Here is a 13,270-nt window from a genome sequence, read left to right as displayed (position 1 = left end):
TCCAGCCAGAACCTGTAGGGAGCGCGAGCGGTGAGCCCTGGCCGCGGTCCGGCCTCCTCTGCTCTGCAATTGCTGAGGAGCCAAAAGGCCAAGTTGGGGACCTTCCTCTTCTAAGTGGCCCGGACCCACACGTGATGGCTCTTGCTCTCGCCATTCTCTAGTTCTTTTCTGATGTACAGTCCGCCCCCTCCCCGCCCCCCGCATGCATCCAGGCTCCCTCCAGCTGCCACCCCCTCGAGGAAGTCGTCCCTAACTCCTCTCCAAGGCTGTTTCCAGCGCTTCTGGTATCTCAGTTACAGAAGATCGGAGATGAAAGGGCCTTTAAGTCCCAGTCCTGGCCTTAAAAACCGAAGTCGGAGAAGGTAAGGAACTGGTCCGAGGCAACCCCCTGGTTGGCCGGGGGTTCGGGCCAGATTCGTAGTGTACCCCTAACAATTAGTTCGGGCCTCGCCCCACAACAGGTGCCTGAGGAACCGCGGGCCTGAGGTCCCGACGGCCCCTTCTCTGGTTTTGGCTCACCTTGCGCCGCTGCCGGTGTGGCTCGCCAACCGCGCCGAGCAGTGTGTGCGAGCCCAGTAGGATGTGCGCGCTCTGTGGCCACTGGCTGCGCACAATGCGGTGTTCGCCCAGCAGTATTGTGCGCACATTCTCGGCGCCGCTCACGCGGATCACCGGCCTGCCCAGCAGGTGTGTCTTGAATACGGTCCCGTAGCGCTCCCGGCGGGAGCTGTGGAAGCGCGAGCCCTGCAGCAGGCGCAGCGAAGAGGGCTGGGACCGCTGGGGACCTGGCCCAGACCTCCCAACCGCCCCTGGGTAACAAATCCCTGCTCCAGGCTGGTGCATTACTTTCTAAAAAGTCTCAAATGGGCCTCGTGGCTACCCTACAGTTTAGATGCCCCTGCTCCCATTGGTGAAATGAGGAAAGAACTTAGAATTCGGACGGTGAAAGCCAAAGGGCTCACGGCTGAGATGCCCCCTGACTCCTGATTCTATGCTTGCAGTTCATAGATGGCATGCTCCTCAGGCTCCTTCCTAGAACCCTTCTGTTCACCCCACGAGTGTAAGTAGCGTGATGGCAGTCCTTTCGAGGGAGCAGCTGGACGAAGGCGAGGACAATGTATGCTCCGTGGGCAACGGGAAGGACAGGCTACGAACCCTGGGAGGGTCCAGTGGGAGCCAGGGGAGAAGGGGCCATATCGGGGTGTGGGGAAAGCCAACTGCTCACCTGAACTAACCAGTGCAGCGTCTCGCCGAAGAAGGGCCAGCCCATAGAGCCCTTGGGCAGGGGCAGGGCGGAGGCCCGGTCCCGGCTTAGCATCCAGCGGAGGGTCCAGAGGTGCTGGGCCAGGCTGAGCAGGAGGCCGGCGCACAGGAGAGCGGTGCCAGCCGCCCCCAGCACAGACAGGCAGCTCAGACCGCAGGGGAACATGGTGAGCATGCAGGGGCCAGGCCGCTCTGAGCTCAGGGCGCAAGAGCTGGGGAGCAGGCAGCGCGCAGTGCTCACCAGTTCTGTCCGGAAAGGTCCTGTCGCTTGGGGGCCAAGACCGAGAGCTATAACCTCGGACAAGGATTTCGCTCTCAAAGCAGACGGGCAGTGTAAGGCGGCCGTGAGCACACGCCTTAGGGAATGTGCTTTCCCCAAGGCGAGCACACTCAGGACTTTTCCTCTCGGGATGCTCACGCCTAGCATCTGCGGGCACCTCCCACCTCCTCCCGGGGCCAGCACTCCCTCCTCTGATAGAAGCAGCAAGGGCGGGCAAAGAGGGGAGCAACTCACCGGTGTTGCCAACCTGGGCTTCAATCACCAGGGCTGTAGACCCCCGCCCCACCTCTCCCTCCCCCAGTGTGTTAACTCTTCTCGGCCCATCCCGGACACATTTATATAGACACTGGCTCCCTCCCTACCGACTGATCCAGAAACACACGACGTGACGCGCCCATGCATATTTAAAGCGCTCTATGCAGAGTACTGATTGGAGGCGGTGGGCTGCGGCGGGCTCGCCGGGGGCAAGGAGCAGGGCGTGGCAGCCGCAGCGGCACCGCGGAGGGACCGGCCGAAATACTCGGGCGGGGTCTTCGGGTTCGAGCCAGAACTTGCCGGCGGGAGCTCGGCGGCGGGCAAACCGCGCGCACTGAGCTATCGCGCTCTCTCTCTGGGGTCCGCACCCTCCAGCTTCTAAGTGCCCTTTCCCCTCCCAGTGCTCAAAGCTGAGGTCTGGGATTTCTCCCATTTGCTGTTTCCCTTTCGGGAAATTGCGGACCTCGACGTCAACCTAGGCTTCGCACGCGCCTACAAAGAAGATAGCCGGGGTCGAGATTCTCCGATATCCCCACTCCTTCCTGGTCTTTGATCTACCACTTCAGGAATCCTTCAAAAGATGGTCGGGTTTCTAGGTGGTTAGAGCCCATGCCCGCGCACCCAAGGGTCTCAGGTTAGATTCCCGGTCAAGGGCACGGACCAGGGTTTTAGGTTCGACCCCCGGCCAGGCCGGGGGCGTGTGGGAGGCAACCAGTCGATGTGTCTGTTTCACATCGATGTTTCTCTTTCTCTCTTTCTCCCTCTCTCCCTTCCACTCTCTAAAAATCAAAGGAAAAAATATTTTCGGGTGAGGATTAAAAAAAAATGATGGTTGCGGCATTGTTGCCCCAAGCCAAAGAGAAGCAGATATCCGAGGGCTCCTTTCGGATCTCAGGGACCACATTCACCATCTCCTTCCCCTTTGGAGGGCCCCCGCCCCAGTCTACACAGTTGCTTTTTGCTTTGCATCACAGGGCTTCAAATGCTCCGAGGACGCGCGGGCACGTTCCTGTCCCGACAGCAACCAGAGGGTGGGGAGGTAAAGCGCAGAGTTCCTGTGTTACTGAGAAGAGTGGGGTGAACTCCTCAAGCCTGTTCCGGCTGTGCAAGGCAGCCGCTCTCCGAATTTGGGACACCTCGCCCAAGCCGATGCCCTGGAGGGCTGGGTAAGGCACACCAGCGACAACCACATTCCACAGTCTTCCAAGAGAGCTAGCTAGCTGTTCACCCTCCTTTAGCAACTTCTAAGAATTACCATGTTTTCCATGTAAAGTTTTAAAAGCGTGAAAAACCTTTGGATAAGAGATGGTCAAAAGAACGTTTATTTTCTTTGTTTTAGTGACACCCCATTTCAATAACTAGGGAATAATACCCTTTCTAAATGAAGCAGTTGTTTTAAATCAGGAAGCTCTGAATAGATGCTAGAGCAGCTTATTTTCAAGAACTTGCTCAACCTCTTTTATATTTCATCACAAAATCAAGAAATGTACATATAATTTTTTACACTTATTTTACAGAGTCAAGTAGAAGTTTTTTACAGGCATAAATCCTGAAAATGCAAAAGGAGCATTCAGCATAAATACAATGAAGAGAACATAAGGATCAGACTGCTGTTTCCATTTGGACTGCAGTAATTTACACAAAGGAAAATGTACATTGTTCTAGGTTTTCCAGAGTTCATTTGGTTTGGCTTGTTTCCAAGTGAGGGTACGGTAGGGGGACCTGCTATTTGAAGGAAGTAACCTGACCCCTGTGGTACTTCGTGTGCAGGAACATAGCTACTGTGGCACAAGCTGCACCTGAAGTGGTTACCCCACTTACTTCCTGTCCTCTCTTTTAACTTGACCCAAACCAAATAAATTCTAGAATAGGGTCAGCTACAAACAATATAGTTAGAAATATTACCCCTGCCGAACAGAAACATTGCATCTTTAGAAAATCTAACACTTGTCTTCATATTCAGAATGGTTACATTAAACCACCCAAAGAGAACAAATAATTCACATTCTTATGGAGTTAAAGCAAGGTTGATTTCAGGGACCTTTAAAGATTTACCTATTTCCCCTTCAGAGTCAGCAGAATTAGAAAATTTTTGTCTACTTAAATCATATTTAGGTGAAAGTAAAAGCTAAAAGTCAGAAAATGACAGTGAAATATTCCCATATCAGACATGATTGCATTCCAAAACCAGATACTGATGAAAAAACAAAACCATCATTCAAGTCTGAATAAAAAAAGATATGTATAGGCATAAGTTTTTCTAATGTATTAACAATCAGTTTCATATACAATTTTTGACCTGATTTACATATATTTTTATAAGTGAAAAATTAATGTTACATTTTCCATATACAAAATAGTATTCAATTATTTAAAAATCCATACAAATGATATTTATTACTGTCTCTCATTTCAGCTCTCATCAGCGTCTTTCCTCTTTTGTGTTTTTTAATTCTGCAAACTGCCGCTACCATAGAGATAACTATTCAGTCACGAATTTGGTGTCACTGAGTGCATGGGACGTGAAGTCTATGTGTGCTGGGACATACCATTCACCAAACTTCGCAGCTGTTTCATGACTGTCTCTATCAACTTCTGTTTGTCTCGATCATTCTTCCTGAACTGAGCAAATATATTGTTCTTTTTGCTAGTATCCTTCATCCTAGGAACATATGTGAATGAAGAAGCTTAGTAAAAGAAATTATAACTTTGCTGTCACAAGTAAAGAATCTTGGGGTGCTCTGAATTATCTAACATTAAGCCTATGCTTGAAAAATATATTTCAAAGAAAATAAGTACTAATAGAATTAGGGAAATAGGTACCACACAAAAAAATTAGCAGCTTTATTCTACATTCTCTTTAAAGGGGTATTTTTGCATTAGTATATAAATCTAAAGTATATTATTTTCTAATATTATTCCATAAGTATGTTAAAATACATACCCTCTATTAACTGCAAATTATATTCATAGCAAGACAAGGTAAAAGGAAAAATAACATTAGAAAATTTAAAGCAGCAATTTTTTTTTTTTTGCCTCAGTGGTGTTTCATGGTATTGTAAAATAAATTTACATGTATTTTAAACAGTTCTTTTTCTTCCCAAGTAAAATACACCATAGACATTTTGAAATGTAGGGAAATAATATACACTTTTAATTTAACAATTAAAATTTTTAATAGTGATACTTAAAATGAAAAATGATTGAGTAAAAAAAAATCTGCCACATAATTTGACAGAAACCAACACCTACACTTGTATTATTTTTAATTGGACAAGATACACCAGTAAGTGTCCTGTTACTCCAGTTTTTACTGTATTATTTTCTAAATCACATGCTTCTCTGCTACAAAGAACCCGGGCCCATAACGGTGGGGTTTGATAGCACTCGCTGGTGGCAGCCATTCCAATTCTGAGCCACATTTTACAAAATAACTTCTTTCCTATGTTACAGCATAAAATATAGTTCCAGTTCTCCCTTGTCTCAAGTAAACACATTTCTAAGGCCAATGAAGCCTGCTACTGAGAGTATAGTAGGAAAAATGTTTTGTTCCTATTAACATAAATAGCAATCTCATACACCAACACTGAAGGGCAAAAAAGAGGCTTATGTTTTGGTTATTAAAATGGACTGAGCCTTTAAGCTCCCTTTAGACATTTCTCTTTTGATGAAAATCTCTAGTTCTTTAATCACTGAATCATAAAATGCTAAAATATTATGTAAAAAAGTTTTCAGAATATACTCACTTCTCCAAAAGAGTAAGGGCTGTGTTTGGATTCACCCGGAGGTACTTAGAAGCTGGCTGTCCATAATCAGCTAGATAAGTAGACCAATCCCAAACCATAAACAGGTCAAGGAGCTGAGAAAAATGGGGAAATGTTAAACCAATTTTTAGCTACTTACCTACAGCTAATACATAAGTATATGCCACTCTAGATCCACTGTAACATGACCTGCTTCTTAGATAAAACAGAGTAAGGAAATTCCTTTTTGAAACTTCATTAACTGCACTTAATAATCAAAATAGTATTTACTGTCTTTTTACTTTTAAAGTCATTAAAATTGTCAGGGGTTGCTTTTCTAATAAAATACTTGATTGCATTTTCAAATAAGTATAAAATGAAAACAGTTAATATTAACTATATTAGGTATAGAGATTTAAACTTTACATATTATTCAGTTCACAAATTTAATAAGGGTTGGTGCTACCAATTGAAGAATGTTAAAGAACTTAAATTTAACCTTTTCTCTTAAAGGTTAAGTATGTTTACCTTTCTAAGAAGCCATTTGCATCTAGACTTTCCCAAAGTAATTTAAACCAAAAGCTCGGATAATCTCAATTAAGTGCATTAAACAACCTCTGCTGGATTCTCCCTGGTGATAGATCCTCAGTAGTCTTATGAAAGGAGGGCTTCAGGACTCAGCATGTTAACTCTAGGCAATCATTTTGTATAAACAAACAACAACAAAAAAGAAACCCTCTTGTTTTCTGTAATGTTTTAAAATCGACTATTTGCTTTATAATCTCCAGTTAGAACTGTTGTCAAATATGGAAGTAATCTTTTAAAAGCAATGCCATGCCTAAACCAAAGCACCAAACTCCTTATCCAACTTTAAAACCCTAATCCCCTTTAAGCCATTTAAAACCAACTTCCTATCCCCATTTGAATTGTTTCAGAAAGCTAAATGCTTTACTTACTACCTTCCTTCAGTTTTTATATTATTCCTTCTTTTTTGTTTTAACTAAGAAGTATACTGCTTTTGCTTTCAAATGAATGAAGCATTTACATTTACGCATACGCTATTCGAGCCACTAAATGTGAGAGGAATAAAACTTCTGGGGTGGTTCAAACCTAAAGAAAGGTTACAAGAAACTAGCTCTTCCTTTGGAAGGTAATGGACTTGTTTGACTTTTCCCATCCAACAAACAGCTATTAATAGAGAATTTCTTTGTAAAAGGAGGAAAATTCTATCATGAAAATATTAAGTACCAATATTAAAAGCCACTCTATTTTTTTTTTCAGACAACATTCTAGGCCATACCAAAATTTAAAACATTGGTACAGAAACTACATTGACACAAAGTTAAAATAATATACTATATTTTTAAAAAAGGGAACTTATTTAAAGTTCTGTGTAATTTTTGACTGTTGCAACAAGTACTTTTTTTCCTTCCTTTCACAAGGAGGAAAAGTTACTTTCATATTCTCCCATGGTGAAAATGTAAATTTGTGACACTTCTCTGCAATGTGATTTTGTTATATGTTTAAGAACCTTATAAAAATGGTCATTCTCTGACTCAGTAATCATACTTATAGGAATCTAACTCCAGGAAACAATAATAAAGATGGACAAAAAAGTATGAGCAAAGATATTAATCTCAAAAATGTTATTTGTGTTATCAAAAAACTGAAGAGAAAAAAAAACCCGAAAATAGCCTAAATCTCAATATTAAGATAATGATTAAATAGGAAGATATATCTACAAGACTATTATGCTGTTATTAAAATTGGTCTACACAGAATTTTAAATAGCTTAGGAAGATGCTTATAATAACTGTTGCTACTGAAATTACATAAAAACCCATCAAAAAAGACTGGAAGAAAATTTGAGAAAATGTTCTGAATGGCTGTTATTTGTGTGATGGGATTATGGGTAATGTATTGTCTTCTTAATTTTCACAATATTTCACAATGGACATGTATTAACTCTAGAGTTAGAAATAAGGTTTGCATATTTATATATTAAATTTCGATAATGACTACTCCTCACAGAGTCGCTAACAAAAGCCTCATTTTGAAGGATTCCTCTTCAGGTTAGGTATGTGTTTGCACAAGTGTGTGTGGGCATGCGCACAGTCAGCAGAAAGTAACACTTAATAACTGTATACTGGCTGTAATCTCCTTTTCTTTCCAAAAGGCATTAGCAACATGACCTTTGGGATTTGCAAGAGGAAGAGGCCTTAACAAAAGTCTGTTTTTCTCTTGTGCAGATCTACCCCCAGGTGGGAAAGGAGGAGCCCACTTAATTAATTAAAAACCTACACCAACTCCAACTGTGAATATAGAACTGGTTCTTTTACGGCACCAACACAGACTTTCCTAGATAAAGAAATATTATGCTTACAATTTTCACATATGGCCAGACAATCCTATGCAAATCTCTTATCTCTAGACATTACAGGACCACAAAATTTAACCTACCTGCCCACATGTAGACAAATCTCATGGACATGCTTTCAATTTTACACTAATACTTTATAGAACTACATATAGTGCAGAGTTAACTTGAAGATAGCTGTGGAATGCATTGCCAATGTGGATAAAAGGGCTAAGCACCTAGATAACATTCATTTATTCATTCAACAAATATTGACGGCTCACCTACAAGGAGGCAGCGAAGTAGCATCTGTATTAGGCACCAGGATATAGTATTGAACAAGACAAAGTCCCTGACCTCAAAGAGTTTACATTATACGTGGAAAAGGTGGAGAGGCAGACAGTTAACAAGGAAACAAGTAATATTTTTATGTTAACATGACAAAATTATCTTAAAATAACTATTCACACAAAACCCTAGTATTTTAAACTACCATAACATATAAGGAAGCTACTATCAATTTAATATTAAGTAAGATAGACACTAATGATTTATGTAGGAGCCAGTGACTGCTTGCTCATTGTTCTCAGCCCATGAATCCAGTGGCTGTAAACTTGAGCACCACTTCAGTGTCTATGTCCTAAAGTATACATGGACGTGGGTGGAGGAGATATGGGGCCAGCAAGCATGCCGATCTCATATTCTGATTTCTCGTTTTCATGTGTGTAAGGATTTTTCAAATGCACCATACTGCATCAATAAGTAAATAGAAACAAACTTCACAAAACGAGGCAGGAAAACGCATAAATTGTGTCCAACAGAAGTGTAACTACTCAGTAGATATTCAAGAAATAACTGGGTGATTGATGATGCCAGACCACTATTCCAAGTTTACTTAGGCTTTTTTCTTAGGCTTCATGAGTACAAAAAATGAGCACCCTCCAGATCCCTTTGGCTATGCTGACAGCTCTCTGAAAAAGGCCAATGTTGGCCGGCAGGCAAATGAGGGCCAGTGAACGCAGTCAACTGACTTCCCCCAGCTCTCCCAGGATTTGACTGGAGCATTGGTAAAGCCAGATTCCCTCACAAGAAAGCACTGGGTCTAATGTTGAATGCGTTAAACGTTCTCCCTAGAGAAAGAAGCACTAATATTTCTGAATGGTCTTCTGGTATCCCTTATCCATAATTATAAGGTCCTTTTTCATTTTAAAAAATTTTAAACTGAAGTGAAAGATGTAACACAAAACGAGAATGTTATGGAACAAACACTATACCAGGCCGAGTGATGGACTGAACCCATTTCTGTTGGCTGCTACCCATGCCTGCTTTGACTAAGATGCATGATCTCTGATCTTTGGGATGGTTTAAAAAGAACATGACTGCTCTGTAGCCAGAGTGTGACAGGAAGAGATGAGGAAACTGGAGTGATGACAGGTACAACCACTGACACTCACCTTCACTCCACACAAACAGCCAGTGCCTTGGGACCTGCCTCTCACATTCGGTCAGGTTTCATGGGATGCACTATGTCCTTAATAGTAAAACCTTATTATGGAAAACCTCATTTCTCTATCTCAAGTTTTGCTTCCTTAAGATGGCAATACATAAACAATACATTTACTATTAATCACACCAAATCTCTCTCAGTCTTTTAAATAAACAGTAAGACATAGTCTCAACAGGTGAATTTATTATTTAACATATATACCTAAAATTCAAAGATGAAGATCAAATATGAACAAAAACAAAAATCTTCCCTAGATTATCCAAGAGCAATTTTACAATTACTTATTAAAGGATAAAGTTAGGCATATTATAATGAAAATTGGTATTAAGTTCTATAAATGGGTTTGTTCCAATAGTCAAGTAAAGTAATCCACCTTAAATCCTTTTGGGAAGTAAGCAAAGTATGGATCATATAAAAATGAACAGCAAAATAATGTGCCTCAGTTCTATCTCATCATGATTTATAAGATTACCTAAAATTAGTATCCTAACTTTTTTTTCACCAAGGATTCAAAAATACCCTTCATAACTAATCTGATAACATAAAGTGGATTTATGCCAATATTTGTAAGTGAATTGTAAAAGTTTCACTTCCTCAGCGTTCCCTGTGTGTGTCCACCAAACAAAAAGATTCAGCTTACGGAAAGAAATGGTTGCATGGGTGGTCCCATTTATATGCTCAAATAGTTGAATCACTGAAGAATTCATCTGTGTCATCACATTTAGCTTGCTGACAGTTTCCCATCCTAAGTCTCACTCTATATCTACACTCAAGAAACTTGGGGTCTCAGACCTGTTGAGATCACTTTGTGCAAATGACACAATGAATCTAGGCCGATTTAAAACCATTCTATGGAACTCGAAGTGACTTTTTGCCTTTGTAAAAGTGAACCCAGAGTGCAGGTCATTTTTTCCTTGAATCTGGTTTAGCTTTCTTTGTTTTGGGTCTTTTGGGTTTTGCTTTTGAAGCACCTCAGGGGCAGTGACCCAAGACAGAAGATAAATAAAGTTAAGCCAACCTCAAGAGAAAAGCAATTGGGGATACCAGGTTTGCTTTTGTAAATGTGAACAGTGACCTGGGGGCTCAGGGTCAACCTTAGTCCCCCAAAGTCCCTTTTTCCAAACACCAAATCCACCTGGGACCTCAGAGTTGATTTGCAGATTCCAAAAGTAAACCAGGAGATCATTTTTCCTTTGCCTCCAAAAAACAAAACCAAAGCAAGGGTTCCTAGAGGGCTTCTGAGATTTAAACAACACAAAAATCCTAAACCATAATACAGCTTTACGAAGAAATATGAGTAATTGGGCACGGGGGATTCAAGAAAAATGGGTCTTATTAAATTAGCCACAGTGGGGAAAATACAAGCCCCTTTCTAAATAGATGTTGAAATCAAACGACAAGCTATATGATTTTTAAAGTACTTGGTTTTACCCACTTTCCAGCTCTCTGAAAACAGCACATTTGGAAAAATCCACATACAGCACGGAAGAGAATCTTAAGTAGCAGACAGAAAGGGCTAGGGCAACACTAGGAAGAAGCAGTATTGTGCCTCCCACCCCCTCACTTTTTGTCCTCCTCATGCCTTTTACTCTCTGATGCACCTGAGCCCTCGCCCACACCTGCCTTTCCCAGCGGGCTTCTCCACTCCCCGCCATGTGAGGACTAGGAGGAGCTTTGAGTATGTTGTGCTGCAGAGGTTAAAAGGCACTGGTCTTTTCAAGTCACCGCACCCAGGTGAACAGCACACAGCAGAGGTAGACTGTTCCTAAAGTGTTCTTGATGGTAAGCTATGTCGTAGTCCTAGATAACTACTTTCCATCCCTACTATTACTACTACTGTCCTAGTTCCAATATAGGAATCACCCCCTGAGGCCTTTGGTCTTGCCTATCCTCTTTGCCTCTCCCTTCCAATATGCCAGATCCATCAACCTTTACACACTGATGCCAGAGATCCAGCTAAAATACAAATTTGATCACACCATTCATTTGCTTAAAACCTTCAATGGCTTCCCAAGTCTTACATGATAAAGTTTTAGTTCTTTAACATGACATGAAAAGTTATTTTGCACCTGATCCAGGTCAACCTTATGGCTTCTTCTCCTGACTTGTAACTTAAACTCCTAAACGAGAAATACTCAGAACTTATAAACCATGAAATGATAAACCTGTACATTTATCACTTTCTTCTCTGTGTGGAGTCTCCTTCTCCTCTTCATCCAGGTAACTTACTTATTCCATAAAATTTAAGTCAGGATTCACCTCTCTCAGGAAGCCTTCGCAGACCAGGTAGTCTTGGTTGGGTTGGCTGTTCCTCTTTTATAGCACCCTCCATATATCTCGAGTAGTTTTCACAACATATTGATATCATCGGTTAATTTCTGTCGATTCACTAAAGAATCAAGTATCAATTAATTCCTTTTGTAGTTGGGTGACTCATGGCTACCTCAGCCCTGTCTCTTTCCAATATCCCAATAGTTGAAGTGCCCTGTCTTCTTCCTAAAAATGACCTTTGTAAGTGCCTCAAAGCTGGTGACTTATTTTGCTTAATATCTGTATCTTCACATTTGTCCCACTTCCTGGTATAAATTAAATAAATGCATGTTGAGATGAACTTCATAGGTTACCTTTTGATACAGAATTTTAAGTCTACACTGAACCCACATCTTACATACTAATAGTTTACATGTAAACTATTAATAATTAAGACACCTCTGAATTTTTAGTAACATCTTATAATTATTATGAAAGCCACACTAGTCCTTTTTTTGTGCTATAGAATATACTAAAATATTTCACAACCAAAGTTCTGCTCTTAAGATTACCTTTTGTCAACCAGTGGTGACACCATCAAACATGTTAAACAAACATTCTTGGGTCATACATTTAATTTTCTGTCCAGATCCATTACAATATCTGCCACTCTTATATAGCAGGTAGTTATGTAATGACTTCACCATTGGAGCTCAGACTTCCAATATTAAGGAAATCAAACCCTGAAACTCATGATTAGAGATGTTTACTAGACTTTCAATTCTCCCTGATGAGTCATTTTGTTTCACTGAAGCAATGAAGAAATAAGATCTGCTTGTATGACTTGACTGTGGAAGAATTTGAACAATGAAGGAAGACAATTCAGATTAGCCAATGAAGAAAAATTGGATGCCAATGTATCTATACTCAAGGATATATTAGAGAGAGTAGGTGCTTCAATGAAGAAAGTTAGACTATCTGGGGTTTCTTTATGTACTCCTTCATAGCACAATTGTTAAGAAAAAAAAGGGGGCTCTAGCCAGTTTGGCTCAATGGATAGAGCATCGGCCTGTGGACTGAAGGGTCCCAGGTTCAATTCTGGTCAAGGGCACATGCCTGGGTTGCAGGCTTGATCCCCAGTAGGGGCCGTGCAGGAGGCAGCCAATCAATGGTTCTCTCTTCTAATTAATGCTTCTATCTCTGTCTCCCTCTCTCTTCTTCCTTCCCCCCTCCCCTCCCTTTCACTCTCTCTAAAAATCAATGGGAAAAAAACATCCTCAGGTGAGGATTAACAACAACAAAACACACAAAAAGAATTTAAGGGGTTTTGTATCCTCACTCATTTTATTTCTTTCTAATCTTATAATAGATTTTATAATCTTTACTCAAACAATTTTTCAAGAAATATATTTTGGCCCTAGCTAGTTTGGCTCAGTGGATAGAACATCGGCCTGCAGCCTGAAGGGTCCCAGATTTGATTCCAGTCAAGGGCACATGCCCAAGTTGTGGGCTCGGTCCCCAGTGGGGGGTGTGCAGGAGGCAGCCAATGGATGATTCTCTCTCATCACTGATGTTTCTCTCTCTCTCTCTCTCTCTCTCTCTCTCTCTCTCTCTCT

The 13,270-nt window shown here is 41.5% G+C and overlaps 2 protein-coding genes across 2 annotated transcripts in view; both read right to left on the bottom strand.

Annotated features, from left to right (window-relative positions):
• The window catches only part of LOC102245396 (cytochrome P450 26C1), an 8,558-nt gene extending 7,129 nt beyond the window's left edge, over positions 1 to 1,429 (bottom strand). Inside the window, exons 1-2 of the mRNA XM_014531558.1 lie at positions 1,226 to 1,429; positions 520 to 744 (exon numbers count right to left, since the gene is read on the bottom strand). Of these exons, the coding sequence (XP_014387044.1) occupies positions 520 to 744; positions 1,226 to 1,429 (429 nt within the window). The remainder of the gene's footprint in view (positions 1 to 519; positions 745 to 1,225) is intronic.
• Positions 1,430 to 3,097: 1,668 nt separating this feature from the next.
• The window catches only part of EXOC6 (exocyst complex component 6), a 106,974-nt gene continuing 96,801 nt past the window's right edge, over positions 3,098 to 13,270 (bottom strand). The window contains exons 20-21 of the mRNA XM_014531568.1: positions 5,545 to 5,657; positions 3,098 to 4,460 (exon numbers count right to left, since the gene is read on the bottom strand). Coding sequence (XP_014387054.1) covers positions 4,328 to 4,460; positions 5,545 to 5,657 — 246 coding nt within the window. The 3' untranslated portion in view covers positions 3,098 to 4,327. The remainder of the gene's footprint in view (positions 4,461 to 5,544; positions 5,658 to 13,270) is intronic.

This window comes from Myotis brandtii, unplaced genomic scaffold (assembly GCF_000412655.1).
Source record: "Myotis brandtii unplaced genomic scaffold, ASM41265v1 scaffold810, whole genome shotgun sequence".
Taxonomy (NCBI): domain Eukaryota; kingdom Metazoa; phylum Chordata; class Mammalia; order Chiroptera; family Vespertilionidae; genus Myotis; species Myotis brandtii.
Note: the sequence above shows the minus strand (reverse complement) of the source record. Positions and strands in the feature narration are given on the sequence as shown.